General features: G+C 40.9%; 1 protein-coding gene across 1 annotated transcript; it reads right to left on the reverse strand.

The window, feature by feature from the left end:
- LEMD1 (LEM domain containing 1) lies at positions 1–26,774 on the reverse strand. Its single transcript, XM_066624657.1, has 9 exons — positions 26,691–26,774; positions 26,007–26,190; positions 22,998–23,108; positions 17,777–17,838; positions 13,380–13,478; positions 7,945–8,006; positions 5,114–5,255; positions 4,262–4,333; positions 1–99 (listed from the first exon to the last, which is right to left on the reverse strand). Exons 1-9 carry the CDS (start codon positions 26,706–26,708, stop codon positions 1–3), a joined length of 849 nt encoding a protein of 282 aa, XP_066480754.1. The 5' UTR covers positions 26,709–26,774.
- Between the last annotated feature and the right edge of the window lie 96 nt (positions 26,775–26,870).

The following is a 26,870-nucleotide window of genomic DNA, read 5'->3' on the forward strand; positions in this document are numbered from 1 at the left end:
TCACTGCTTCTTATAAGCCACTTTGAAGCGGCTGTGGGAACAGAGCTGATAAGCAGGCTGAAAGACCCATTCCTTATCAGGATTCTTGCTTTGGCCAGGCTAGGAGCATAAGAGCACTTGGTATCAAGGTCTCGCTTATTGGAATTGGGAGCCAAGTGTGAATCTTCAGTGAGGAGGAGTCAGAGTGAGTGACCAGCAGTAACACTAGCTGGTTTGATAAGAAGGTTTGGCTGGTCTGAATATCTGGTTGGCTAAGAGCTGACTTTAAGGTATAAAAAAATCTGTTGCTGGAAGGGAGTGAACTGCTTTTTGCCATTTCTGTCATGGGCATCCATTCATATCAGTCCTGATATGGAAGGTAGAGAAGTTACCCTTTCCTTATGCTCAGTTGGAAAGATCCAGGTGAGCGTTAGGAACAAGTAAGCTTAGCTTTATTGTTTTAGCACTGTGTATTGTATTTATTTTCCTAAATGCCTTTCAAAGTAATGTGTAAGCATAATTATATACTTTAAAAAACCATTTATTATAGGTTTGTGTTTGTGTGAGTACAAAAGAACTGGTCCATCTAAGTCTGGCCTAGGCCACTTGGACTACTACCATGAAGTGAACCAGAGTCTTGAGTCCCTGGAATTTGGCAGGAGCTCAGAGTTAACCCATAGGACCGTGGTTCCCAAACTGTAGGCCATGGTGCCCTGGGAACATTCATTTAGCTATGTCATAGATCGTAATTTATGTACACAGAACACATTCAGGCAGCACGGCTTTCTCTGCTTTCAAGATGGACTATTTTAACACTTCTGCTCCATGTTAACTCAAATTTGGAAAGGATTTCAGCCTGTGTAGATTCCTTTTTGGTCCACTTAGCTAAAAGGACCCAAGGGAGGCATAAACTGTATGCCTAGCTACTCTGATCGTGATCAGAGGATATCTAGAGGATGGGTGCCTTTCCCAGAATATTTTCCGTGCCTTCCATGGTGCAGCACAAGGCACTGCTAGCTAGATATGCCTTGAAAGGCCCCATATCGGATCAACATATGCTTCACACTAAAAAATGAAAATTCAGCACTACAGTAACTCCATTTTTCCAATTCCAGTAACTTAATTCTAATGTACAGAATTCTGGATTCCATATGTTATTGTTCAATACATAAGGCAGGAGGTCTTACGTAGGGCAGGAGGTCTGGTCTAGAGGGTTGAGCCTCCATTTGCCTGAAGATAACATCCGAAGGTCGCCAGTTCAAGGCCACCGTGCGACCTTGGAGAAGCTGAGCTGAGCTATTCCATCTGCTGAGCTTTGGAAGATGGAGGCCCGAATGTGCGACCAGATCAAGAAAGAAATACCTGAATGTTGTGGTTTCTTGAAAGACAAACCTTCTTTCAAATTGTAAAAATCCCTATGGGGATTTAAATAGCCTGCCTATGTAAACCGCCTTGAATAAAGTCTAAGGAAAAATCTGAGGACCAAGAAAGGCGGTATAGAAATACCTGTATTATTATTATTATATTATAATATTAGATTGCTGTGTCTAGAAGAGAAAGAAAAACAGTCCAAATCCACCCCCTATTCCCCCCATCTGAATTATGTTATAATCACATCCAGACAGATTCACTAGCTAGTGTCCATATACTTCCACAGTCTTGAGGACTAGAAACATGTGTGCATATGTGTATTAAATGAAAGCTGAGTGCAAGCAGTATCAACTTACTCAAACACTGCTAAGGGGGTGCAATTGTGCCTTTTTTCCTTTCACTGCTAGCATCACTGTGGAAAGCAGAAACCAATTGCTTAAAGTCTCTATGCCTCCTTGCATGATTAATCATGGGTTTCATTAATGTTTGTGCTCAAACAAAAATAATCTTTCCTGCAGCTATTCTTTCCTGTGAATGAGATCATCGTGTATTCTGCGCCTTCCACCAAATACCATATGACATTTACTTTGTTTGTTTTGATGATAAGCCTTGCCAAGTGAACAAGCACTTTTAACTTCCTGGGAGAGAGGAAATTTTCTCCCCTATAACACTAGACAAGGACAGTTCTAAAGATTCATTAAAAGTAAGTTAAATAGCACAAGCCAAAATTAAACATTCCTCACTGAACTGCCACAGTGATCAATTTCCAATTGTCTGAAACAAAACGAAGCTTTCAACTCCCAGACAGTTGCATTCCAGAACTACTCAAAGGTTAAATAATTCAGGGTTCCAATGACATCCAGGCACTTCAACTAGACTGCCAAATCACATATCATATACACATACGTATATGAACCATATCAAGGAATTAAAACACCTTAGAAAATATAATCCCAGTGGCATAGTGGTACGTCTTGAATGGCAGAAGCTTGCCATGACACCTCCATAGCCATACCCCACTAAGACTATACAACAATAAAATCAGTGTTCAGTGTCTTCATCACACTGTTGTCCTCTTGCCACTTACTTCTACTTTGAAACTTATTATACTGTACTGAACCCATTTCTGCCTAGTACACAAGCGTACGCATTTGATCCCTGTTGCATATATGCAATGTTGTGGAGATGCAACTTAAAGATGTAGCTTATTTCATCTTCAAACTCGTGGAGTGACTTGCAATAGTTCAAAGCAAATGTATAAAAACTGAAACATTAGAAAAATACTGATTACATATAAAAGATATATTAGCCTATGCATGTTTACCGAGAAAGAAGTCCCATTGTGTTTACCAGGACTTACTCCCACATACAATCTGCATAGCATTGTAGCTGTAATGTAAGATGAGCTACATACAATCTCTTAGGTAGCCCGTGGGAAAAGACAATGATCAAAATATCAACATATGCCTCTTAGCAAATTTCTCAGTTTATCTCCTTCTAAGCGTGTTACCTCTTAAGACAATACCTGAGTATCCTAATGATGATATAGTTTTAGGAGACACTGTACTGCTGGCCCCTCTGCCTGACTACACCCCTGCTTTCAGATGGAAAACAATGAGGCAAATCTGTAGTCCAATGGACCACTGGTGAACCCATAACACAGAATTCAAAAAAGATGCCAAGCACATTACTCAGGCAAGTGAGCCAAATAACCCATATGCATTTTTCTAGAATTAAAAAAAAAATCATTTGGTTTAAGAAAAGCATTCATGCTCTTACAAATGTATTCATTCACCAAAGAAACCGAGTTTTTGAGGAACATTGATCAACTACCCGTCTATGTTTTCTGCACATTATTACGGAGTAATTGCACAATATCATGGACATTGACTTGTTAGAAGATATCAAATCATCTCCTAGTCTTTCTAGTAAATCATATCTCAGGAGATAATCACAGGAAACATTTACTGAAGGAGATGAATGACAGCTAGAATTGCTACTTGTGCCCCCTTGTTTCCACAGGGTAAAAATCATAAGGTGTGCAATGTAGAAAGAGGGAAGTGTAATAAAGCACTTTATTGGAGATGAGAAATTGCAGAAACAGCTAGCCAATCAAAGGCAATATAAATATAACATTTGTCATGGAGGAACTTTTGAATACAACATTTGTCATGGAAGAACATATTTGAGAACTTGTTTATGTTTTTCTAAGGAATACAGAACTATTAAAAGCTGAAACATACTTTACATTCTTGGAGCAAAGTTGTTCATATTTATTCGTACTTTTCATTTTTGAAACATGAAAATATGTGCATAAAACACTTTTTGCTCTGCGATTCACTTGCACAAAGAAATTGAAACTATGAAATGAATCACAGAGCAAAAAATGTTTTATACACATTTTCATGTTTCAAAAATGAAAGTTACAAACAAATATGAACAACTTTGCTCCAAGAATGCAAAGATATCACTATTTGTTAAGAAGAATTTTCAAGCTTCTTTCAACAGAAACAATGAGTGGGAAGATACGTGTATTTTAAAGAGGTCTGCTGTGATTAAACTCTTAATACTCAAGCATTACAACCCCAACCAGAAGAAAAGACAGCAACAAAACCACTAATTTGACCTGGGGGAGCCATAGGTCCCTTCAAGGAGAAAGGCGGGGTAGAAATATTGTTAATAAATAAATTAAATAAATAAATGGCAATGCATATATACTTTATTACAGCTAAGCACTTTATCTCAAGCAGGAACCCCTCTGTGCTTTGCACAGAAGAATCTAGCAACTGGCTCCATGCAGTAATGACAGGGACAGAGGATGCTGTTTAGCTCCTTCAGGGAACTTTTCTGTAATTTCTCTCCATTCACACATAGTAGAGGAGCAGAACTGCAGCCCTATGGGTTTTCTCACTTGGTGCTGGAGTCGCATGTCTTGCTCATCATTCTTAAGCAAGTTGTCTTCTGGGTAGATAGACTTTGTCAACTAACAAAACAGAACACACATTGATTCATAAAAGAAATGCCCACCTTCTAAACAGGAACAAAATGTCAAACTGAGCAACTTGCACTAAGGGTCAAACTAGACATTATGCAGAATGTAATGTGGCCCAATGTCTCTTCTTGTCTGCTTAAAGGTCACACATGTGGGGGAGGGTGGAATGGGAAAGAAGTGCAACTGGGGGCAAGGGGTCTTTAGGACTTGTCCCCCCGCCCCCCGTTTCAATCCCAATCACACTGCTCTCCACACTATTTTAGTTTTTTTTAAAAAATCTTCATTTGAAAGTCAATGGGAAAAATTTTTCTAACTAAAATAGCATGACAGGGGCACAACTGAACCCTCTGTCGCAGTTCTGCCATTTCACACACATACACTTTTGTGCAATCCTTAAAAATAAAGAACAAACACTTGGCTGCATTATACATTATGTATAATGTCTAGTTTGGTCCTAAACTGATTAAGAAAATACCCACCTATGAACTCAATTTGATGAAGACAGACATTGTAAACCATCTAATTCTGCCAGATGTTGAAAGATATAGAGATGGTGATGCACAATACATTCTAAGCAAAGACAACACACACCTTGGATCTCCCTTTTTGGCTTTTTAATTCCTTACCCAAATCACTTATTCATAAGCAGTTAAAGAACCACCATTGCAATTCCATCTCTCAAGGATGGATGCACTCATTTGCTACTGATGAAGCTTCTAAATGGGTGCTTGATGTTCGTTTCCACAGTTACATTATAAACAGAAAGAATACAAAAACAAAGATGGCAAACAAAGCAATCTTGGCACGCCTTGATAGAAATCCTTTTTCTGGTGTCTCAGGCACCACCTTGTGTTTGATTTCAGGATCACGCAGCCCTGAAGGAGGGTTCGAAGTCACTGCTCTTCTTTTAGTACTAGAAAAATGAGAGGCAATGCCGATGAACATATGTTGTTTAATCAAGACAGAAACATTACCTAATACTTTTCAAATGTAGGCATGTGGTGTCAAACAGACCTCAAAAGGAAAAAGGAAGCCAGCTAAAATACTACAAAACATCAACTGCAACAAATTTATCTGTGTAATTCAAAGGAGCAGTTTTGTGAAACTCAACATTAACCTTAAGCCAAGCCTAGTGGCTCACTGTACAGGTCCAGCCTATTTATACATGGTTTGACTCAACACGAATGGACCCTGCAAATGAGAAGGAATGTGCTGATCCCTGCAGAAGGGGAAAAATGCACCCCTTTAAAATCAGTTCAAAAAACTGAACAGTCCTTTAACAATAGCCTCCTTAATGAGAGAGAGGGCAGCTGGCTGACAATCCATCAATCCTTCTCTCTCCAGGTGACCCCTCCCTTCCCCCTGAGCACATGAAAGAAAGGTGATCACTTTGCATTGGTGAAGGGAGGGGCTGAGTGAAGCTCCTTTCTAAGCTCTTGGTGGACAACTGATTGATGGATTGTCTTCTTAAGGACTCTTATCTTACATCACAAAGGTCAGCAAGGCTGTTTTTAAATCACTGTATCAAAGAAACTTTGTTTTTAAAATTGATTAGCTGTAGTGCGTTTTTTGACATCCATGTGAGTGCTTGGAAAGGAACCCACGCAAATAATGAGGCTCAACCTGTATATGTTCTTTAACATGGCCCATGGCAACATAAAGAAACTGGTACAGTAATATCTTCCATAATGCTGTTTCCTTTGGCACTGATTTGTTAGTTTTACAATGGCTCTATCTTCTGCACCATGATGGAAGGTGCAACTGCATTTAATCCTTGAACCTACCTATGTGGCCCCAGGTCAGCATCATGTTCACATACAAACTGGCAGGTTAACTACTGGTATACAAATTAACAAGTAAAATACATGTGTGGCAAAAAAAAGCTGAGAGCACACTGAGAGCCAATGTGGTGCAGTGTTTTGGGAAGTGGACTTAGACCTGCAAGATCCAGGTTCAAATGTCCCCTCAGCCACAAAGGTGACCTTAGGCCAGTCACTTTCTCTCACCTACCTCAGAGGGTTGTTGTGAGGACAAAAGGAGGGAAGCAGCTGTGTACACTGCCCTGAGCTCTTTGGAGGAAGGGCAGTATGAAAAACGTAAATAAATAAATAAGCTGTAGTAACTCTCTCAGCCTTGGAACACTCTTCTAGTACAATAAGATAAGATCAGGGCCAGCCCATCCTTGAGGTCAACTAAAGCGGTTGCACAGGTTGAGTCTCATTCTTGTTCCCAGAACTCACATGGATGGCAAAAAAACACATTATAGCAAATCCATTTTAAAAACAGTGTTTGCTGGGCAATTTAAAAACAGCCTTGCTGACCTTTGTGATGTAAGATAGAGTCATTAAGAAGACAATCCATCAATCAGTCTCTCTCCAGATGCTTAGAAAGGCTTCACTCCAACCCCTCCCTTCACCAATACAATGTGGTGATCTTTATTTTACAAGCTGAGGGGGAAGGGAGGGGTTGCTGGCTCAGAGGGAAAGAATAAGACTCTGGAAGCCTAGAGAGAGACTGATTGATGGATGGTCAGCCAGCTGCCCTCTCTCTATTTTAAACTGTGATTTTAAAGGAATGCATTTTTCCTCTTCTCCAAGAATCAGCACATTCCTTCTCATTTGCAGTGGCCACTTGTGATGAGTCAAATCCATGTGTAAAAAATCAGTGTATAACAAAGTCAGACATGTACATTGTTTTCTACAAACTGGGAAATAATTTGTGAGAGGTTGCACTGCCAATTTTAAAGTGAACAAGAGAATGTACCAGAATTCATGTATGAACCATGCAGTATGCCTTCTGGCAAATGTACGCAATATTCATACATACACATTGATGACGGCCATTCATAGAATTAGAGCAAGTAAATCAACGTAACATGGGTTTTCTCACATTTCACCTACGTTACAATATTGCCTACAATGTAAAACTTAATTTTTCATTTGCCTGGCAACATTCACAGTGTGTTCAAACGCATTGATTCACAATATATGGAAAACCATAATGGAGCTTCTTCATCTTGTTGGGGAATAGCAATACTGAGCTGCATCTATCAGAAGAGGGTAGCATAAGTGTTATGGCACCTGTTCTCTTTTAGTGGTTATTGTAAGGGGATGTCCTTGGCTCTCTTCCTTGAAGGTATATATTCTCTTCTTTCCTGACTTCTCCTTGTGTTTCTCAGTTTCTGCTCTCAGTTGATATTTTATCATACTTACATGCATCCAGGAGCAGTTATCTAGGGCTCATGGTATTCCAAGTGTTTGGAACTCCTAATGTAATCAAGTGTAAGTATGAGCTCCCATGGAATTGTGTGTGAGTAAACTTCTTTTTAACTTTGAAGCTTTTGCCTCCAGTTTTTGTGCATTATTAGTTGCAAGCAGCCGGGGGAGAAAAGCAGCCTTTTTTTGATTAGTAATTGCTCTGCTGAGTCTAGCCCTACTCCAACACATCTTCCTCCAAGAGAAAGAAAGACCTGTTGAACCAGGTATTTATATCACACCTTTCTACCTCTTAAGAGGCCCCCAAGTCAGCTTCCAACTTTTAAAAAATACAATAAAGTAAGAAAACTCAACAGAGGAGTATAGTGTAATTTTGAAGAGCTTTACCTTGTTCCCTCAGTAACATTAGCATCAGGATTACCATAATCTTCACATGGGATCCTAGCTGCCTGCAAAAAGAAAAAAAAATGGAATATGCAAGATTTTGTAGGTACTTGTGTATTATTTCAGCTATGCCGGTTTCACGGAAAGTCTAAAAGCAACCTCTGCTTTTTGACACAGTAGAATATTCTAGCTAATGGGCAATGTCATGCAGGGCTAGGAGTATGTGATTTTAGAAAGTATGGTCTAAAAGTGTGCCCTGCTATAAAGAGTGCTAAAATGAACCTTAGTGACTCCATTAACACATCGAAGGATATCTCCCTTCCACTCCTAATGGTTTCTGAATGTCAAAAAGAGCAAGGCAATGATGCTCTGTTCCTATTAATCATGATCTTCTATGGGATAATTGTCCAGGGCTGGTTTGGAATGTCTGTACATGACCTAGCCTACATTCTCAGCAGTGGAGTTTCTAGGGGGGTGCGGGGTATGCAAGCCGCACCGGGTGACGCACACAGGGGGGTGACATGCTAAAATCATGGTGGTTAGGAGTAACCCCATCATATTATATACTGTTGGATGTGGAATTTCAAGCGGAATGCAATGCAAAAACCAGAGTGAAATATCTCCTTTCTATTAAAAGTTATGGCCAAAAAACCGGAGAACAAAAAATGCATGGAACCCTATGGAAAGTGAAAGTGAGCCATATTGCGTGTTTACTCATGAGTAGGTGAACTTGCCTTAGTCCATTGGAAAGGGCAGGCTGAGAAGAATCCAACAACACCTGAATGGTCCTGATCCAATGAATGCAGACCCCAAAAACACCTGAGAAGGAAGTCCCTCCCTCCAAGCAGATGAATGTATTGCGCCCTACGGAAAGCGAAACTAAGCCTCATGGTCGAGTTTACTCATGAGTAAGCAAGCGTGCCTTGGCTGGTGGTCAGGCCAGGCAAAGGGGAATGTGAAGCCACCAGAATGGTCCTGATCTGATGGAACTGGAGCTCAACAAATGCTCCAGAAGGCAGCCTCCCCCCCCTACTAAAAAGGATCAAAACAGAGGCTTCAGCTGATAAGGTGAACCTTTTTGAGACTTGCAAAGCCAGGTGGATTCTGACAGGTTTAAACAGAAGTTCTTAAATTGAACTGGGCACTGGGTAGGGCTGAAAACCTTACTGATTTTTTTTGGGGGGGTGGGGGGTTATTGCAGGCAGGCTACAGAGGAAATTCACTTGGTGGAACAGGGCTGGCTTCTGCTTATTTAATTATTTGTTTTACTTTAGTTATTTATATTTATTTATTTTAATTTGCCTGATGATGTCACTTCCACCATTACATCACTTCTGGTGGGCCTTGGACACATTGTCATTCTAAAAAGTGGGTCCCAGTGCTAAACATTTGCTGCAATAAGGTGTTAGTAATTTGACACTCGGGGGGGGGGGGTGTGACACCACTAGTGACCAAAATCACTAAAATCATGTTATATATCAATCAATGCGTAATTTCATGCAGAATGTGTTCTATATTTGTTCTATCAAAAGGTACAGCCAAAAAACCAGTGGGGCGGAGTGATAGTGCATCACTACGCCCACCACCTGGGGTGTTGCCACGCCCACTGCATAGGGGGTGACACGCTGGCATCCTGCACCTGGTGACGTTGTGACGCCACTGATTCTCAGTGAAACCATTTCCTATTATGTTTCTTAGGCAAAGAGATGAGACATCAGAAGCATTTTTCTGACTCTATAAATGCAACTATGATTCATTTTGGATCTTAGCATCTTTACCACTGATTAAAATATAATTCCTGCCTTTAATATACACTTTAGCACACAACTAGATAAAATTTTTTACACTTTTTAAAAATTAGATCATGTGTATAATCTATTTACATTACAATCAATAAACCAGCTGTTCTTCATACAGAAATGGCGTTTTGATCTGGGAATGCTCAGTTGCCCCAGAATTGTGCTGCTACAATTTGGTTGAGCACCTGGAAGATTATTACAGTCTCTGAAGGAATAATGCTAACAGAGATTGAAGAGCCAAAGAAAACTTTCTAACAAAGCCCGGGCTGTCTCCAGAGAATTGCTCGTTTTTGCAGTCTTATGGATCTGATGTAAAGAATAAATAATTCAGCAGGTGTTGGCAGCTACTGATCTAAAGTGTGTTTTGGAACCACTACCATAAGTTTGCACCACCTCTTGCTTTCTACTTATTGTTAAAACCAGCATTGCATTTAGTGAAGTTGCACAATTATGCATATACCTGATTAGACCGTAAGAAACTGAGCTACAAACCAGGATTTCCCTGGTTTGAATCTTGCTTCCACCATGAATTCACTAGGTGGACCAAGGTAAGCCACTTTCTGTCCCCAGCGACAATATTGGGATAAAAAGACTCACCTTATGGGGTTGTTGTAAGGTTTGCCTCAGTCATTCATGTGCAGCATACTCATGCAGACACTCAAAAAACACTATTCAAATGCCAAGTATAATTAACTTATATAGTGGCTCTCTAACTCAAAAGTGGTTCTCAGTAAAGCAATATTAAAACATTCAAAAATTCCAGTCAATTTTTGGCTCTGACTACATGCTAGGGCCAAACTACATGTTATGTGAAATGTGTAACTTGGCCCCAGGGTAGATGGATAGTGGGCTCTATCCCTTTTAAGCAGAATGCTGGGGTGTGAGCAAAACCATGTTAATGAACTTTGCATTCTGTGCTTACCGCAGTTCTCACCACAGCCCCCCTATATTCTGTCTTAAATAGAAAAGGGCTCTCTTTGAAAGCCAATGGGATCTTTATTTTTTCTATTTAAAATAGAGCATGGGAGTATTGGTGTACCATTTTTCCAGCATCATGGACATGCCTGTCATCTGAAGGGGGTTTAGGATATGGTGTACTTTGACTACTTCTTGTTCTCCCCATGTCTCCACCCAATTTAGACCTGGGGCACAGGTCTACTGGCAAACCAGCTGCTGTGCCTAAGGACATATGCCATAATGTACATTGCTCACAGTGGCACTGTGTCAGTATAGGATTGGGCCATTAATATCTTAATGGTGAACTCGTTTCCTGAGCAGAAGAGTAAACCAACTGCCTAAATAGGCTGAATCATTTAGAGTTTTCTCAGCAAAGAAAAGCTGAAGTTAGCACAAATGATGCTGTCTGAGCCAACTATGAGGAAACTATGGATAACAATTTCTTATTGAACAATAGGTGAACTAAGAAAGTGGACTTCTGATATTGCAAAACCAGGCAGTGGAGAATGCAACCGTTCATCTTCGCAGATAAAGTACCCAGAGAAAAACCAAACGTAGTCGAGACTTTTAAAATTATACTTAAGACAAAGGAGACTTCATTATGGGCAAGTTAAAGTCCCAAATAGGCCATGTGCTATAACTGGTACACACAAACACACACTATGGAATCTATAGTTCAATGGATGGAGTGCACCTCTGGCCAAAGGCACTCCATCCTCTCTTCAAAGCAGCCCTCCTATAAAATAAGCCATTGACAGGTTTTGAGTCTGTCTCAATAGTTGCTAACTCTAGAAGCCACATGTCTTTAAAAACCTTTGCTTACAGTTGGTCTTTGGGGATCTAGACTTGGGGTGTCAAACATAAGGCCCAGGGGCCGAATGTGGCACGCAGAAGCTTTTATCTGGCCCTCAGGCTCTCAGCTGCAGAGCCATGCTGAGGTGTTACTGCTAAAAGGGAAGCCCACTTGAAAATTGAGCTCTCCTATATCTTGAATATGATCAAGATATGTATATTTTCTCTTCTATCATTTGCAGCTAATGAGTTCCCAAGTGAGAAAAAGTGCTTATTTTTGGTCATGACCTGTTTAATGACATCACTACCTGCCTAATGATATCACTTTCAGCCCTCAGCAGGCATCATGAATGCTATTCGGCCCTCTGTATGAAATAAGTTTGACACCCCTGATCTAGACCAAAGCTGCTGTTGAACTAGTTTTACATTTGCTGCTGTGCCTCTAGAAGATTTGCAACCTGAACAATAACCAGTTTATTATAAAAGCACCATAAGTTTCCACGGCTTTCTCCTAGAAAGGGCACTAATCTTATTTTGCACTTTCTGCCAGTTGGGAAAGGGAGAGCATGAACCAAATGCAAATGCCTTTATACATAACGGATGAAAGGAGAGTTCGCTCATCAACCTGAGGGAGCTGAGATGGGAATCGTGGTTTTTAGACATAAATACTGGTTGTACTCAGAGCTTCAGCTTTAAGCATTACCATTGACCACAAAAGCCCACAGGAAAAGCATGCTATTAGAAAAATAATACTTATTTCTGCCTAAGAATTCAGCAAACAGTAACCATATTGAGAAATCTCTCTTTCTTTAAAAGGGAAATCCTACTGAAGATTTTTTTTAAACTAGGCCGTCTGAGACATTATGACCCAAATGATCTTGTGTCAGTAAAGCTTTAAATTATACTAGAATTCTCTACCCGAGAAGAAAGAGACACAATTGGAAGTACTATCCAAAAGAAAAGCTAAAAAAGAAAAAAGTTAGCTACATGAAGTTTATTCTGCTTAAAAATTAAGGTTCCTGAAATATTATGTGTTTTTAGCAACCCTTTTGATGATGAAAGAGGCCCAATTTGATGCACAGGTTAGACATATGGGTAAGTCAGTCTGCTACTATGCAATAATCTGAACACATTCTAACTTCATGAGTTTAACCATTTCTAAGACTACCTCATCCATACATGCTAAAACAAAGGTTCAAATTTGTAAAAGCAAAATAAAGTTCTAGTGTCAGAATGAACAGGAAGGAAATTGATTTAGGCTGGAATTCTGTCCACACTCTCCTGGAAGTAAACCCTATTGGACACAATTGAATATACTTCTGCATTGGAACATGCTATTTAGTAATGGTTTACCAGCATGTGAGGTAGGCACCAAAAGTTGACAATTTTGGTTGAGCAAAGGTGTAAGAAGTTTCAGCAGTTGGGTAAAAGACAAACATAGGACTTTGAAATTTACAGGCAGATGCAGATTATGCATTATTCTAGCACAGGGGTGTCAAATCTAAGGCCCGGGGGCCGGATGCGGGCTGCGGAAGCTTCTTATCTGGCCCTCAAGCTTTCAGCAGCTGAGCAGCGCTGAGATGTTACTGCTGTAAGGGCAGCCCACATGAAAATTGACTCTCCCATGTCTTGAATAATGACATCACTTTCTGCCTAATTACATCACTTCTGGACCTCAGCAGGCATCATGAATGCTATTCGGCCCTTGGTATGAAACAGGTTTGTCACCCCTGTTCTAGCATGTTTACTATTATCAAGTACCAGTAATAACTTTTCTTTTTAACATTTGCTCTTGAACTCTGTTTTCTGCATCTGTTAAAACTGCATCTTTAATAAATTTAGTATAAACTTGAAAATCTGAGTCCATTGCACACTAATTCGTAAGAATACCTTTTGTCCAGGATTCCTTTCAGGACTGCTGGCAAATTTCCTCCTCTGTCCTTGGAACCGATGAGCTGTCCCTTTACCTTCTGGCAGTATTTCCTGTAGCTGTAAACAAGCACAATGACATTCATTAACATAGTGTGGACAATGCAGGGGAGGATAAAAAGTCTGAAATATCAATGGTGAATATACAACATTGTTTCTCATCAAACATGAGCTGCGTACACAAATGCATACGCTTGGGACTTTTTAGTCCACTAAAAAGACTTTTGTGTTTCCTTTTGCTACAGATTTTACACTTTTGCCTAACAGGCCCCTGATGGTTTAACATAAGATCGCTCTAGTAGCGTGAACCGGGAACTCAAGAAGAAGCATCACAGTTTGAGTTCTGCCGTTAACTATAATGACATATCTGTTCCCGCTCACCTCTGAGCAACCTGGCTCCAATTAAAGCTGAGAAACCATCTACAATCTGCATCTCATCCAAGGATACCTGACTGATGGTCCCCCATTTAAATTTTACTTATTTTGTTATATATATGAACAACTCTGGCCTCTGCATCTCAAGGCTTCCAGCCACGTCATTTTTGTTCCCAAGTTATTTGTGCATGTAAATCTGAATGTGCATGTTTGCAAATGTACAAATTCAGCCTCATTTTAAGAAGGTTACAATCTACAACAGGCAGAAGAAACAATGTGCTGCAAACAAGAATTTGTCCCCAGTTGTCCTGGTAAAAACCAAAATTAAATCAATAGTATGAGCAGTATGCATACTAGCAGTATGAGGAATGCTAGTATAGACATAACGTAGGAGTTTTAAGGATGTATGGTGCTTGCAGATTCTTTAACATGAAATTTTGGTCAGAGATCTGGAAAGTTACAGTCATGCAACTGTGAGACTGAAATTTCAAAGATAAATTGTTCTTAGGAGAACACAATATTTGCCAAACACAGTTTGGCAGACACAGCTAAGCAAATAAGCAAAACCTAAATGGAAGTGTAATTATGATTTATCTATATACCACTAACCATTTAAACGGGGCTTTACAAAGAATGCAAGAATAGGTCCCTGCCCCAAGGGGCTTACAATCTATATATTGGCACAAGATAGACAGGAAAGGAAGAAAAACAGTGGAAAGGGTAAACAAAGAAATAATTTTAATTACGTGCACTTAAATGTTGTTGAAATAGGGTATAGGGATTAAGGGTTATGTCAAACACTTCTTGGAAAAGATGGGTTTTAAGAAGGGATTTGAAAGAAGTAACAAAGGAAGTGGCATATAAGATACACTAAACTAACAATCCTGCAAGAGTTAGCAGTCATGAAAAGTGCAGCAACAAAGAGACTCCAATACACCATACTAACAAGAAGCTTTTTCAAAGGGCTGCAAACAGATCAAACTACTTACTTCTGCCACTATTTTGGCTAAACTGTATTCTACATCAGAAGACAAGAGTTTTCTCTGGCGGTCGGCCATATCTACAGGTGATTTCTAAAGTAAAAGAGAAGCCACAAATATCATGCTTGGAGTTGAAGATCAGGAAAATCATATGAAGGAGATGGCATATAAGACACACTAAATTAATAATCATGCAAGCATTAGCAGTCATGAGAAGTGCAGCAACAAAGACTCCAATACACCATACTAAGAAGTTTCTTCAAATAACCCACATAATTCCTGAAGAAGCCCTCCCTGGATTCCACTGTGTTGGATAACCACCGGCCAGTCTCCAACATCCCGTTTCTGGGCAAGGTGGTGGCGTCCCAACTCCAGAGGATCTTGGATGAAGCGGATTATCTGGATCCTTTTCAATCTGGCTTCAGGCCAGGCTTTGGGACAGAAACCGCCTTGGTCGCCTTTCTGGATGACCTACGCCGGGGACTGGACAGGGGGAGTGCGTCCCTGTTGGTCCTGCTGGACCTCTCGGCGGCTTTCGATACCATCGACCATGGTATCCTTCTGGGCCGATTGGCCGAGTTGGGAGCTGGAGGCACTGTTTTGCGGTGGTTCCGCTCCTACTTGAAGGGTCGGTCCCAGACGGTGGTGCTGGGCGATGCCTGTTCAACACCCTGGCCCTTGAGATGCAAGGTGCCACAGGGCTCAATTCTGTCCCCCATGCTATTTAACATCTACATGAAACCGCTGGGTGAGGTCATCCGGGGCTTTGGAGTGGGGTGCCATCAATATGCCGATGACACCCAGCTCTATCTCTCCTTTTCTCCAGACTCCAGGGTGCGGTTGAGGGCCTGGAGCGCTGTCTGGAGGCAGTGAGGATCTGGATGGGGGCTAACAAGCTGAAATTAAATCCGGATAAGACAGAAGCTCTCCTGGTTTGGAAATCCTCGATGCAGGTGCTGGACTATCGGCTTGCGCTGAATGGGGTTGCACTCCCTCTGAAGGAGCAGGTCCGCAACTTGGGGGTCCACCTGGACTCGCAGCTGCTCCTGGATTCCCAGGTGGCGGCTGTGGCTAGGGGGGCCTTCGCTCAGCTTCGGCTGGTGCGCCAGCTGTGGCCGTACTTGGATTGTGCTGACCTGGCCACGGTGATCCATGCCTCGGTGAAATCGAGATTAGATTACTGTAACGCGCTCTGTGTGGGGCTGCCCTTGAAGACGGTTCGGAAACTGCAACTAATGCAGAATGCGGCGGCCCGTGTGGTTACTGGAGGTAGGCGGTTTGACTCTGTCGGTCCGCTTCTCCAGCGGCTGCATTGGCTGCCCATTCGTTTCCAGGCCCAATTCAAGGTGCTGGTATTGACCTTTAAAGCTCTATACTGCTCTGGACCAGGGTATCTCAGAGATCGCCTACTCCTGTACAATCCGGCTCGTCCTCTTAGGTCATCAGAGAAGGCCTTTTTACAAGTGCCGCCGCCTAGGGAGGTACGTGGGGCAGCTGCAAGAAATAGGGCCTTCTCAGTAGTGGCACCAACGCTACGGAACTCCCTTCCCCTTGACTTAAGAATGGCTCCCTCTCTTGAGACCTTTCGGCGAGGCCTGAAGACCCTTCTGTTTAAACAAGCCTTCTGAGTTCTTGGCCTTTTAACATCTTTTTAACATCTTTTAATATTTTTTACAGGCCTGATTCTTTTATGACTTGCTGCTGCTCTATGGTCTTTTTACCTATTTTTTACTCTGACTGCTGTTTTTTATGATGTGTTAATATGTTTTTAAATTATGTTTTTAATATGTTGTAAGCTGCCTTGAGTCCCTTTGGGGAGAAAGGTGGGGTAAAAATAAAATTATTATTATTATTATTATTATTATTATTAATTAAAGATTTGTAGTTGCACCAAACAAAGATGTGTCGCAGAACAGAAATACAGCTGATCATTGGACCAGATTGCCAAGGAGGTTGGAGAATTGCCTTCTATGAAAATTCAAGTGGTTGGATGAGCATATCTTAAATTTGGGAAATCCTGTTGACACAGAAGGCTGGATGTGTGAAGCTGGTCAGCCTAGGAAAAGGGATCAACTATCATGATCTTCTCCCTAGAATTTGTTTTCATTACGTTAGGAATCAAAAAAGGAACTTTGATGGTTGACTTCATGCATATGAACCAGTTCTGTCCCTTTTCTGAATAATTTGCAGTGCAATGCTAATCCCCAGGTTAGGCTGGCACAAGTCACTTGTGCCAACCTGGGGGTGTTGCAAACGTGCTGTAAGGCATGCTTGCACCGACTTTACAGTCAGGAAGGCCAGCGCAAGGAGTTGCGCTGGCCTCCCTGTGCTGGATCCAGGCCTTGCGGGGTAGGTTTGCGTTGGCTGAGCTCAGCCATTACAGGGGTCTGAGGGTGTGGGGAGGAGGTGTTTCAGGGGGAGGGGAGGGCAGGCAGGAGCAGGGGGAGGGGCCAGGACCCAGCAATTTTGCTGGATCCTGACCCTGTTCCCAAGTGGCGCAGAGCAGCTCCGGTCTACTCGGATTTGTGGCATCTCCTGAGGTGGTTCAAATCCAGGTAGACCCTTTAGGGCCCATGCAGTGCTACATGGGGCAAGGGGAGAGTTTCCACCTTGCCTTGGGTCATGCAGATTCTGGCCCCAAACTTGTGGTGGATGCAGCACAGGCCTGCCAGCCTGCCTGTTCCAGCACAAGTTAGGATTGTGCCCTGAAATATATAAGAAATTATCCAGGCATTACCAGTTATAATTCCCTCTTGTGTGCATTTTCTGTCTGTAAATATAATTGGCATAAACCTAAATACCTGAGCAAACTCTTTTGCATTACATTTCCTGGGGCTGTAGTGCATTAACAAGAGCCACAGAAGTAGTACATTCTAATTATGTGATTGGAATAATTGCTTCACTTGTCAGAAGCCTGACACAAAGTGCATCAGTTTATATCAGGTCACAATTTCCTGCATTTAATTCTGTATCCTTAAAATATTCATGGCTTGGGTTACTTACGTTATCAAGCCCAGGGGTACATTCGAGGCTGTCTGATTCAAAAACCACTTCTCCGGTTCCTGCTGGGTGAGAAAAGTTTAAGTAACTCGGTGAATCGTCCATACCATATCACTCAACTTGATACTCTGAAAACTTGGGGACCTGCAAACTGAAAGCCTGAAGGTACCTCCAGTTCTGTTTGAAAGGAGGTTTTGAAAGCTTGACAACTTACTGCCAGGAATACTAGGATAAGCAGTTCTAAGAAAATGCTTTCCTTGCCTGAAGTTTTCTAAAACCTTTTTTCTTTTCACTACTGATTTATTCAAAAAGTCCAACTTCTATGAAACTTTCCAGGTCATGATGTCTTCAGTAAACTTGATTTCTGAAGCTACAAAATCCATTTGTCTGGAAGCTACTAGGGGCCATATGCTTGTGGTAGAAGGCTTCTATTTGTGTATCAACTGGAGTAGGCACACAGGTACACCCTAGTTGAAACACACACACATAAACCCTGAAATCCTCCTGAATGATGAGTGACAAAAACTGGGATTTCCCTTTTTTTAGGATGAAGCAGAATCCATATGAGAGCACCTGGAAAAGATGCATTTTTGGAAGAGAAGCTTAACTGAGAGAATATATTTTTGGATAGGGGAAAATAACTAAAGGGAAAATAAAATCTGGAGAGTTCAGAGTGGAAAGTGAATTGAGGAAAGCTAAAAGAAAATGATTTGGGAAAAACCAAGGGGGAAGTACATTGAAGGGAAAATTATTTTGGAGCTTTGTTGATTGGGACTAGATCCCACCTCTTCATTGTACTCAATGTGTGATCTTGGGCCAATCACTTGGCTCCATCTAGTACAACAGTTTCCAAACTAGCACCTCTTGGTAACTTATAAGCAGGAGAGCAGCAAATCTCCAGTATCTGGTGTTCAGAGCTACATTACCCCTGAATACTGCATAATGCTGAGAGCAAAATTTAATAGGTAATTGGAGAGTTCCCAGTCATGTTCTTATGAGCTAACCACAATTGAGTCTTTGACCCATGTGCTACTTTATTGCCCCCACTATACTGACCTACAACATCAATTCCTATTTCCATTTCTGGAAAACTTTCAAGGATCAGCTATTGACACTGTTCGGTATCTGTTGGATAGAGGAAATTAGCATTGCTTGTTATATGTTGCGAAATATTTGTTCTCAGGGTTATCTAGGCATCGATTTTTATGTATTTCTGCTCCCCTGCACAGTTGTCTTGAACAATGAGTGGTTTTAACCTTGGCTTTATTCCTCTGTTTATTGTAAACTTTTATGTTGATATCGCTGACATCAAATTGTTTATGCCAATAAAGACTGAATGAATGAATAAATAAATACTGCATAGAGATATACATAACTAGCAGTGGGGCTTCCATGGGTGAAGCTGGTAAGAAAAAGCTTGGAGTGGGTGCTGCTCAGAAACAGTGTGAAAGGAGTGGTTGGACAGATAGGTAGCATTCTCCTTTTTGGAGGCACCAGCTTCTGCTGCAGAGACATATTTGCAGCTGCAGAAGCATCAGGATGGGCTTTGATGACTGAGTCAACAAGTGAAAAGGACAACCAAGCCAGTTATAGTAATCATGGAAGATTCTTCTTAGTGCTATCACCCAGAGAAAGCACCACATGCAATTCAACACTATGTATTTTCTAGGAATAGATTATGGCACCCTTTGTCAATACGCAATAAAGTTTGTATACAGTATACTGAAAGAATATGTTGATGAGCAGGTGCAAAACAATAACCTATGCTAGTGCCACAACGCACTTTGGCAGACCACCAAGCAGTAAGAACAAAAGAAGAGCCCCACTGGATCAGGCCAACAGCCCATTCACAAAGGACTTCACATTCTTTCACATATCCTAAAATCCATGCTGAGGTGGCTTGATAATAATATGATCTAATGTTGGAGAAGGATGCACAGTTAATTTTCCAAGCAAATGTCCTAGCCATCACTCCCCAATTGGTTTCATTCTGTATCATTTTCTGTAATTGCAAGCTTTGGAAATCCCTGCATAGGGCCAAATCTGGGGTCAGTATGAAGAATGTGAATGAAAGTTTCCTTACATTTGGCTTGGTAACTCAATAATAGATATCTGAAGGAGCATTCAGGACCCAATTTTGGATGTAAACTAAATGGCAATAACAATAGTTCCTATCCATGTCAATACTTGCAACATTTTTATTTTTATTGTTACTGTATTGAGCAGCTGTTAATCTGAAAAATATACAACTGCTAGTTTAACATTTTACAGAACATTTTGTTGCTGCTCAGAATTTTACATTTTTCTGTTCTCAGCAGCTAAGAAATTGTCCCACTGAGTAAACGGCTTAAATACAGCTGTAAAACCTTTGTACTCTGCAAAATAATCCAGATCGGCTGGATTTATCTTCAGTAAACTTCGAGAGCTGCTTGAAAGAAGAAAATAGGTTTGCCCCACAGCACTAGGTGGCTCTTTGAGGACTAAAAGACAGATAGGAGAACAGCGCCATAATGTGCAGTATTTTATTTAACTATTGAGAGGCAGCCAAATTTGATCCAACTAAAGGACTGTGTGTATTTTTATGCTGTCCTCCACAGGGGCTCATGCAAGCAACATTTTAAGTGCTATACACTACAGTAATGAACCTATCTGTTAAAACAACAGACCCTTGGATGCCTATAACATGCTTAGCCTCACTCCACCTCTTTTTGCTTTGCTTAACACCCAGTCTGATGAAGAGCTCTGGAGAACCCCAAAGCTTGCTACTCACAACTTTTTGTGAGTGCCATTCAGGCTAATCCTAATAAAAGTGTTAGCAGACTGTGCTTTGCACTTGCTTTGTTAATGAACCAATGTGGCTTCCTACGTTTTTGGATACCCAGCTCCAAAGATTTTAAAGATGTTTCTTAAGGATGTGCACACTAACTCATAGATGTCCGCTAACAAGGTCCAACAATCTCAAAGATTCAAGGCTGTTTTTAGAAGTTGCAATTCTGACAATTGTGCTTTTAAAATACACGTAGGGAAGTATACATAAAAGGGGTGATTTTGAGCTTGCATTGTGCTGGCCACTCTAGATGTACCTAAGTGTTTCCCTCATTCAGCTTTTTTGCCCCTTGTCGTATCACTGTTCTTTAGTGAACTGATCACAGTCAGTGTACATGTCTAGCACTTCTTTAAAAAAAAATATGTGAGGCCACTATCCTGGGAATGTAACACTAGACATACAGTATTTCACAAATGTAAACAGTAACACATGGCCAAACCAAAGCAACTCATGAGCACAGAAGAGAAGCTCTGTTTTGGAAGACCAAATCCCTTTGAAATCAGTTAAGTAGCATCAACATTTTAGAGCCAGTAGTCAGTACAGGAAGGCAACATTTACGTATGATCAGGGAAACAATGCAAGAAGTCAGTGCTCTTTTGTGGACTACAGTAGATCCAAATTAAAGACAAATTTTCAGCTTTGAGGGTTTTGTGCTTTAACACCAGTTCTCCCCCCCTCCCCTCCCCAAAGAAAACTCATGTGCCACTGGTGAATGGTATAAATTAGATATTTCATGTCACTGAAGCTGCAATTCTATGCACACTTACTGGAGGGTAAGCCCCACTGAATTCACTTGGCTTACTTCTGTGTAGACATGACCTGTAAAGAAATCTTGTGGGCTTGAAGAGAGGTTGTTAATCCAAGCTCCTGAAGTCCTACCACTGACAATTATCTTGTGTTACTATTTTTAATGGCCAGGAAGAATGGAGGTATAAACGGAGATTTTACCCTGCAAGGACTCTGGCATGTTGTGGTGTCTCACCTTGCTGGTACCAGGCCTTATCTCAGTGAAGGTGAAGCAAGCAACATGGCAGCGATGGCAAGCAGCAGCTTATTCTGCCACCTTCGCCTGCCCGTTAACCAGAGTCACATCTGCTTCTCACTTTGCAAGCTGCCTCTGGTCTACGTGACCACCTTCCAGTCCTATGTATCAACTTCCTAGGGAGTCCTGGAAACCCTTCCCATGCCAGTACCCATCAAAAGACTATATTCTCTCCCCCTTTTAAAGCAAGGTAACTTTTTCAGGGGGGGATGGACAGACAACTGACCATTTTCTACACACCATAATGAAATTTCTAGGTGCCATGGTGACCTATTCCAGGATTTGCTCAGCCCTTCTATAAACTAAATGATATATTTAGACCAGTGATTTTCAACCTTTTTCATCTCATGGCAGACTGACAAGGCACTAAAATGGTCAAGGCACACCACCAGATTTTTGACAATTGACAAGGCACACCATGCTGCCAGTGGGGGCTCACATCTCCCATTGGCCCTATTAATAAATGACCTTTCCCCAAATTCCTGTGGCACACTTGTGGACCACTCACGGCACACCAGTGTGCCATGGCACAGTGGTTGAAAATGGCTGATTTAGTCTATAGCCACAGATTGTGAACAGCAGGATGGGGGGGGGGGGGAGGCAGCTTTGGCTTAAAAATCATTCCAAAGAAAACTACTTTGAAATTGACAGAGACTACTTTGAAATCTATTTTCACCCTTCTGGTAACTCTCCTTTCACTTCAAGCACTTGCTAAACTTCTGAACCATGCATTTCTATTGAAATAACTGATAAGAATATCAAATCTTGAGTATGAATATTAACAGCTTTCTACTCATTACCAGTACATTCATTTGGACTGTACTACATGTTCACAAACACTCAGAATACAATTTCTTGTGCTAAACCAGGGGTGTCCAAAGTTTTTGGCAGGACGGCCACATCATCTCTCTGACACTGGGTCGGGGGGGGCCAGGGAAAAAAAATTAATTTATATTTCAAATTTGAATAAATTTACATAAGTTTACATAAATGAGTATATTAAAGATGAACTTATATGACTGAATGAAGGTCTTGCAATAGCTCAAGGCCTATAAAAGGCCTTGTACAAAGCAAGGCTGGCCTTTCCTTTGCTGCCGCTACTGCATCACAGACGTGAAAAAACAAGCAATGGAGGGAGCCCTCATCCCACAGCTCACGCAAGAGGTCAAACAGTCACCCTCATGCAGAGAGCAGTTGCGTTGGGCCAGTGTGGGCTCCAACAAATCTCCAGAGGGCCAGAGGCTCATTGGAGACTGGGGGCTCCCTGAGGGCCGCATTGAGAGGGCTCGAGGGCCGCAAGTGGCCCCAGGGCCGGAGTTTGGGCACCCCTGTGCTAAACGATCACTAAGCACTACCTTTTTCTCCATCCTTTTCAGAATTGCCAACTTCCTCCTTCACAGCTGCTGCTCTTGGGCATATCTTCATCAACCGCAGCAGCTTCTTCTCATAAACAGCCCTTGTAGAAGCTAAAACAAACCAGTCAGAGTGTAAGAGCTTTTCACATTTGCTTACTGCATTTCTCAGGATTCTAAATGATGAAACCGAATTGGAACTTTTAGCTGCTAAAAAAAGTCAGAATGCTTAGTAGTGCCTCTAGAGTAGACCTAGCTGTCCAAATCTAGCGTCTCCAAACATTTCAGTAAGAGGGCCACATCATATATTTTAAACATTTTAGTGGGTCAAAAAAATGTTTTATAAATGATTGAATGAAATTAAAATGAATGAATAAGTTTTACGTGAATCTTTTGTAATCAGCAGGATATGATTTGGAACAAAAGAGAAATGTGACAATTACAAAGAAACAATGACATGCTTAAATTGAGAAATGATATATAATGAGTAAAAATGTCAAACATTAGGAAATGCTCTGACCAAAAAAAAAAACCACACAAATTACAGTGGGCCAGATAAAGTCTTGTGGTGAACTGGATGTGGCCCCCAGGCTGTAGGTTGGTGACCCCTGGTCTAAATGATACAGATGCTCTATAAATCTTCTACCTTTGCTTCTGTATTATTTCATTTTCCTGAATTAGAACAGTGACTTTCTATTTTCCACGTTTACATCCTCAAGCCAGTTACCAAACTGCAAATGAAGAATTTAAGTAGTGGACCTTCAAGAAGAACAGGAAAAAAACAGAAAGGCCACTTTTGATTTCATCAGGACTGTTCGTTAGAGCTACATGTCAGGCAGAAATTTAATAGGCAGTATTGTCCTATCACTAGCTTCATGTGTTGAGTTCTTGCTCTCATACAGATGTTGTTCAAAACAACGGTGTTCTGCCAGAAAATGAGATGAGAAACCTATCTAACATTATCTAGTCTACCTAACGTTATCTCACACAGGTTATATCATACCCAAAAAGTTAATGCATGGATACGTATGCTTATTCAGACAGAAGTCCTGCATTCAGTTAGCTTTTACTTCCTTTTAACTCTGCTTAGGACTGCAGCAATCATGGTTTGTTCCACAAAAAGATCAAGATCATAACATAAAGTGTTCCTATAGAACAGGAGGAAATCTCTCAATAAAAATGTGTTTAAAAAGTATATGGTGCCTTATAAGCATGTTCTTATAGTCGGAACACTAAAGGACAGTTTTAGAAATGTTGTCACCACAACCAAAGGCTGAGGCCTGAGCCCAGCTCAATCTACTCTCTCTTGAAGCATCACTAAAAGATGCTGCTGTCTGGTGAAGAGTGACCTGAAAGAGACACCAAAGGCTGTCAGCTATTTTTATCACAGATGAGGACAGGATTGGTTGTGAGGCTTTTTTTTTTTTTACTTCTACGTGTCCTTTTTAAATGTACCAGAGTTAATGGCAAAGTTGGAGTCAGTTGGGTGAGACAGAGTTGATCGTTACAGCTTACAAGCTCAAAACTTATATAAACTATTGCTGCTGGAACTGAGGGTCATGCTAGACACACTAGTCACGCACAGTGACGTTTATTCTATGCATGTTTGTCCTATTCGCATATAAAATGGGAATTGGGGTGGATGGGTACTAGGGTCTACCTTTTAAATGAAACTAGTGGGAAACTAGATGGAAGCAAAACCTCAAATCTCTCTTGCCTTACCCTGATGTAGCCCTTTGTTTAAAAACAATCTTCAATTTTACATTGGTTATCCATGGTTAGTTAGGAACTGAAACATGACTTTAATCCTAAAGAGTCTGCATGATCCTTCCTCCTAACCCCTATGCTCACAAAGGAATCTTGGTTTTTTAAGCTAGATTCTGTGAAGCCAGAAATGGTAATTTCGTTCTGGGTAGCAAGCGCAAGGATGCAAAACCAGAGTTTGCTTAGCTAAGCAAAGGTGCACCCTTGAAAGGCAGCATTAAAACCACAGTTTCCAGTTTTTTGCAAGCCGCAGTTTAAAGAAACCAGGAAGAATACATTATGGTTCCATGCCAGGAAATGAGACAAAGGGGCATACAGGCTCATTAGGCTAAAGGCTAACTATAGTTAGTTAATTGTGTGAACTGACCTACTGTGTGTAAAGGAAAGAACAAATATACATAACCTGTTACAGTGAACAAGACAGAAATGTGAACAATTATCCCATCATGTCCAATTAGGCCTCAGTTTTCAACCAGATATGGACCAAATGCAATATAATGATTTCTTGAAGCTTAGTTTGGGCTTTTCTTTCCCTTCCCATATCTGTTTTCATTTTCAAACAGGGAAAAGGTGGTAGAATTTGAAAATATGGCCAAAGGCAGCAAAGACTAGAAGGGGATGAGTGAAGACGATATGGGAAAATCCAGCAGAGGCAGAGTACAATTTTCTCTGGTGAGGGAATGAGGGTTCAGTGTCCTGCAGAGCTTCTCACCTTTTCCTAAGAGAAGAATAAAACTATGTGATACAAGCAAATATGCCAACTTGTATACTGAAAATTTCAGAATTCAGCTTTTCTTAGTTCATAATTTGGGTCACCTTTGTGCAGGATTTATTTTTCTTGGAATGGTTTTATTTCTGCAGCGTACACAGGTCTGCTTAAGTTACCTAAACTGCGAATTCTGTGCAGAGCAAGGTGTGTGTTTTGGAAAATATGTAATAACACTTTTTGTGAGCCTACACACAAAAAGAAGAGGTGAGAAGTTTGAATAAACAAAAGTACACATACCAGAACAGGAGTGGAACATTTTGCCCAAAGGAAAGGAAGAAGAGCCATCTCAGAGCAGTTGCGCTTACTTTCCCTGACCAGAATTAGCTTGCCTCAAGCTGGAAATTACCCACCTGTTTGAACTCATTATCTTCTACTAGCAACAGGTAATTTCAGTGCCTAGGTACAGTAATGGACTATGCTGCTTATTAAACTGCCCTTTAAATCCTCCCCATTCTAGTCATTATTTATCTGATGCATACGTAATATTGGTCCAGGGCTGATTCCATATGAGAAAAGCTGTTCCCGTAATTCAGTATCAGTCAGTGCTTTAACCTCATATTCATCTTGGGAGTCTTCAGCAGATTGCTCTGTTGGGGCATCCTGTGCCTTGCATTTTATGGGCATGGCTACAGTAACCGTATCCATCTCTTCTAGCAGTAGAGCCTATGAAAGAAGACATAATGCCGATTAAGGATTTCCCCTTCATCTCCATGACTTTTGTTTTATTAATCACTTTTGTATCTGAAAAGTAACAATGAATTCACTTCACTGCTCCATCTGGATTCTTGCCAGTCTTGGAATGATTCCTAAATTACTAACAGCGCCATCAAACAAAAAGTATTGTAGTTACAGAAGCTTAAAGCCTTCATAAAACAACAGACACCAAATTAAGTACAAAATGGCATGTTTCACTGACAATTAAGAGTTACCAAAAAAGAATGCTGGCAAAATTTTAGAAAAGCATTCCAAAAAAGAAATACGTTGAAGCTAAACCCTATAAAGAGAGAATGTAGAATCATGATGCACAGATAGTAAGAGTTGATATAATGGCAAGGTATATTTTCTGTAAAAAGAGACATTACAGCAAACATGGTACAGCTGCCAAGAATGGGGTTCCATGTCTAATACTGCACCTACTACATTCCATGTCTAATGAAACTCACCATGTAACTTGTTGTCATCCAGACTCACTAGGGGACATTAGACAAATCAGTTCATCTCTCTCAGCCTCTGCTGCAGTATGGAGATAATGAGACTTATTCAACTTGCAGGACATCATCAAGATAACAAACGTGAAGCACTGTATTTGCAGTCTCCAAAACCATTATATAAATGTTAAGTAT

The sequence above is a fragment of the Tiliqua scincoides genome, chromosome 4 (assembly GCF_035046505.1).
Source record: "Tiliqua scincoides isolate rTilSci1 chromosome 4, rTilSci1.hap2, whole genome shotgun sequence".
Taxonomy (NCBI): domain Eukaryota; kingdom Metazoa; phylum Chordata; class Lepidosauria; order Squamata; family Scincidae; genus Tiliqua; species Tiliqua scincoides.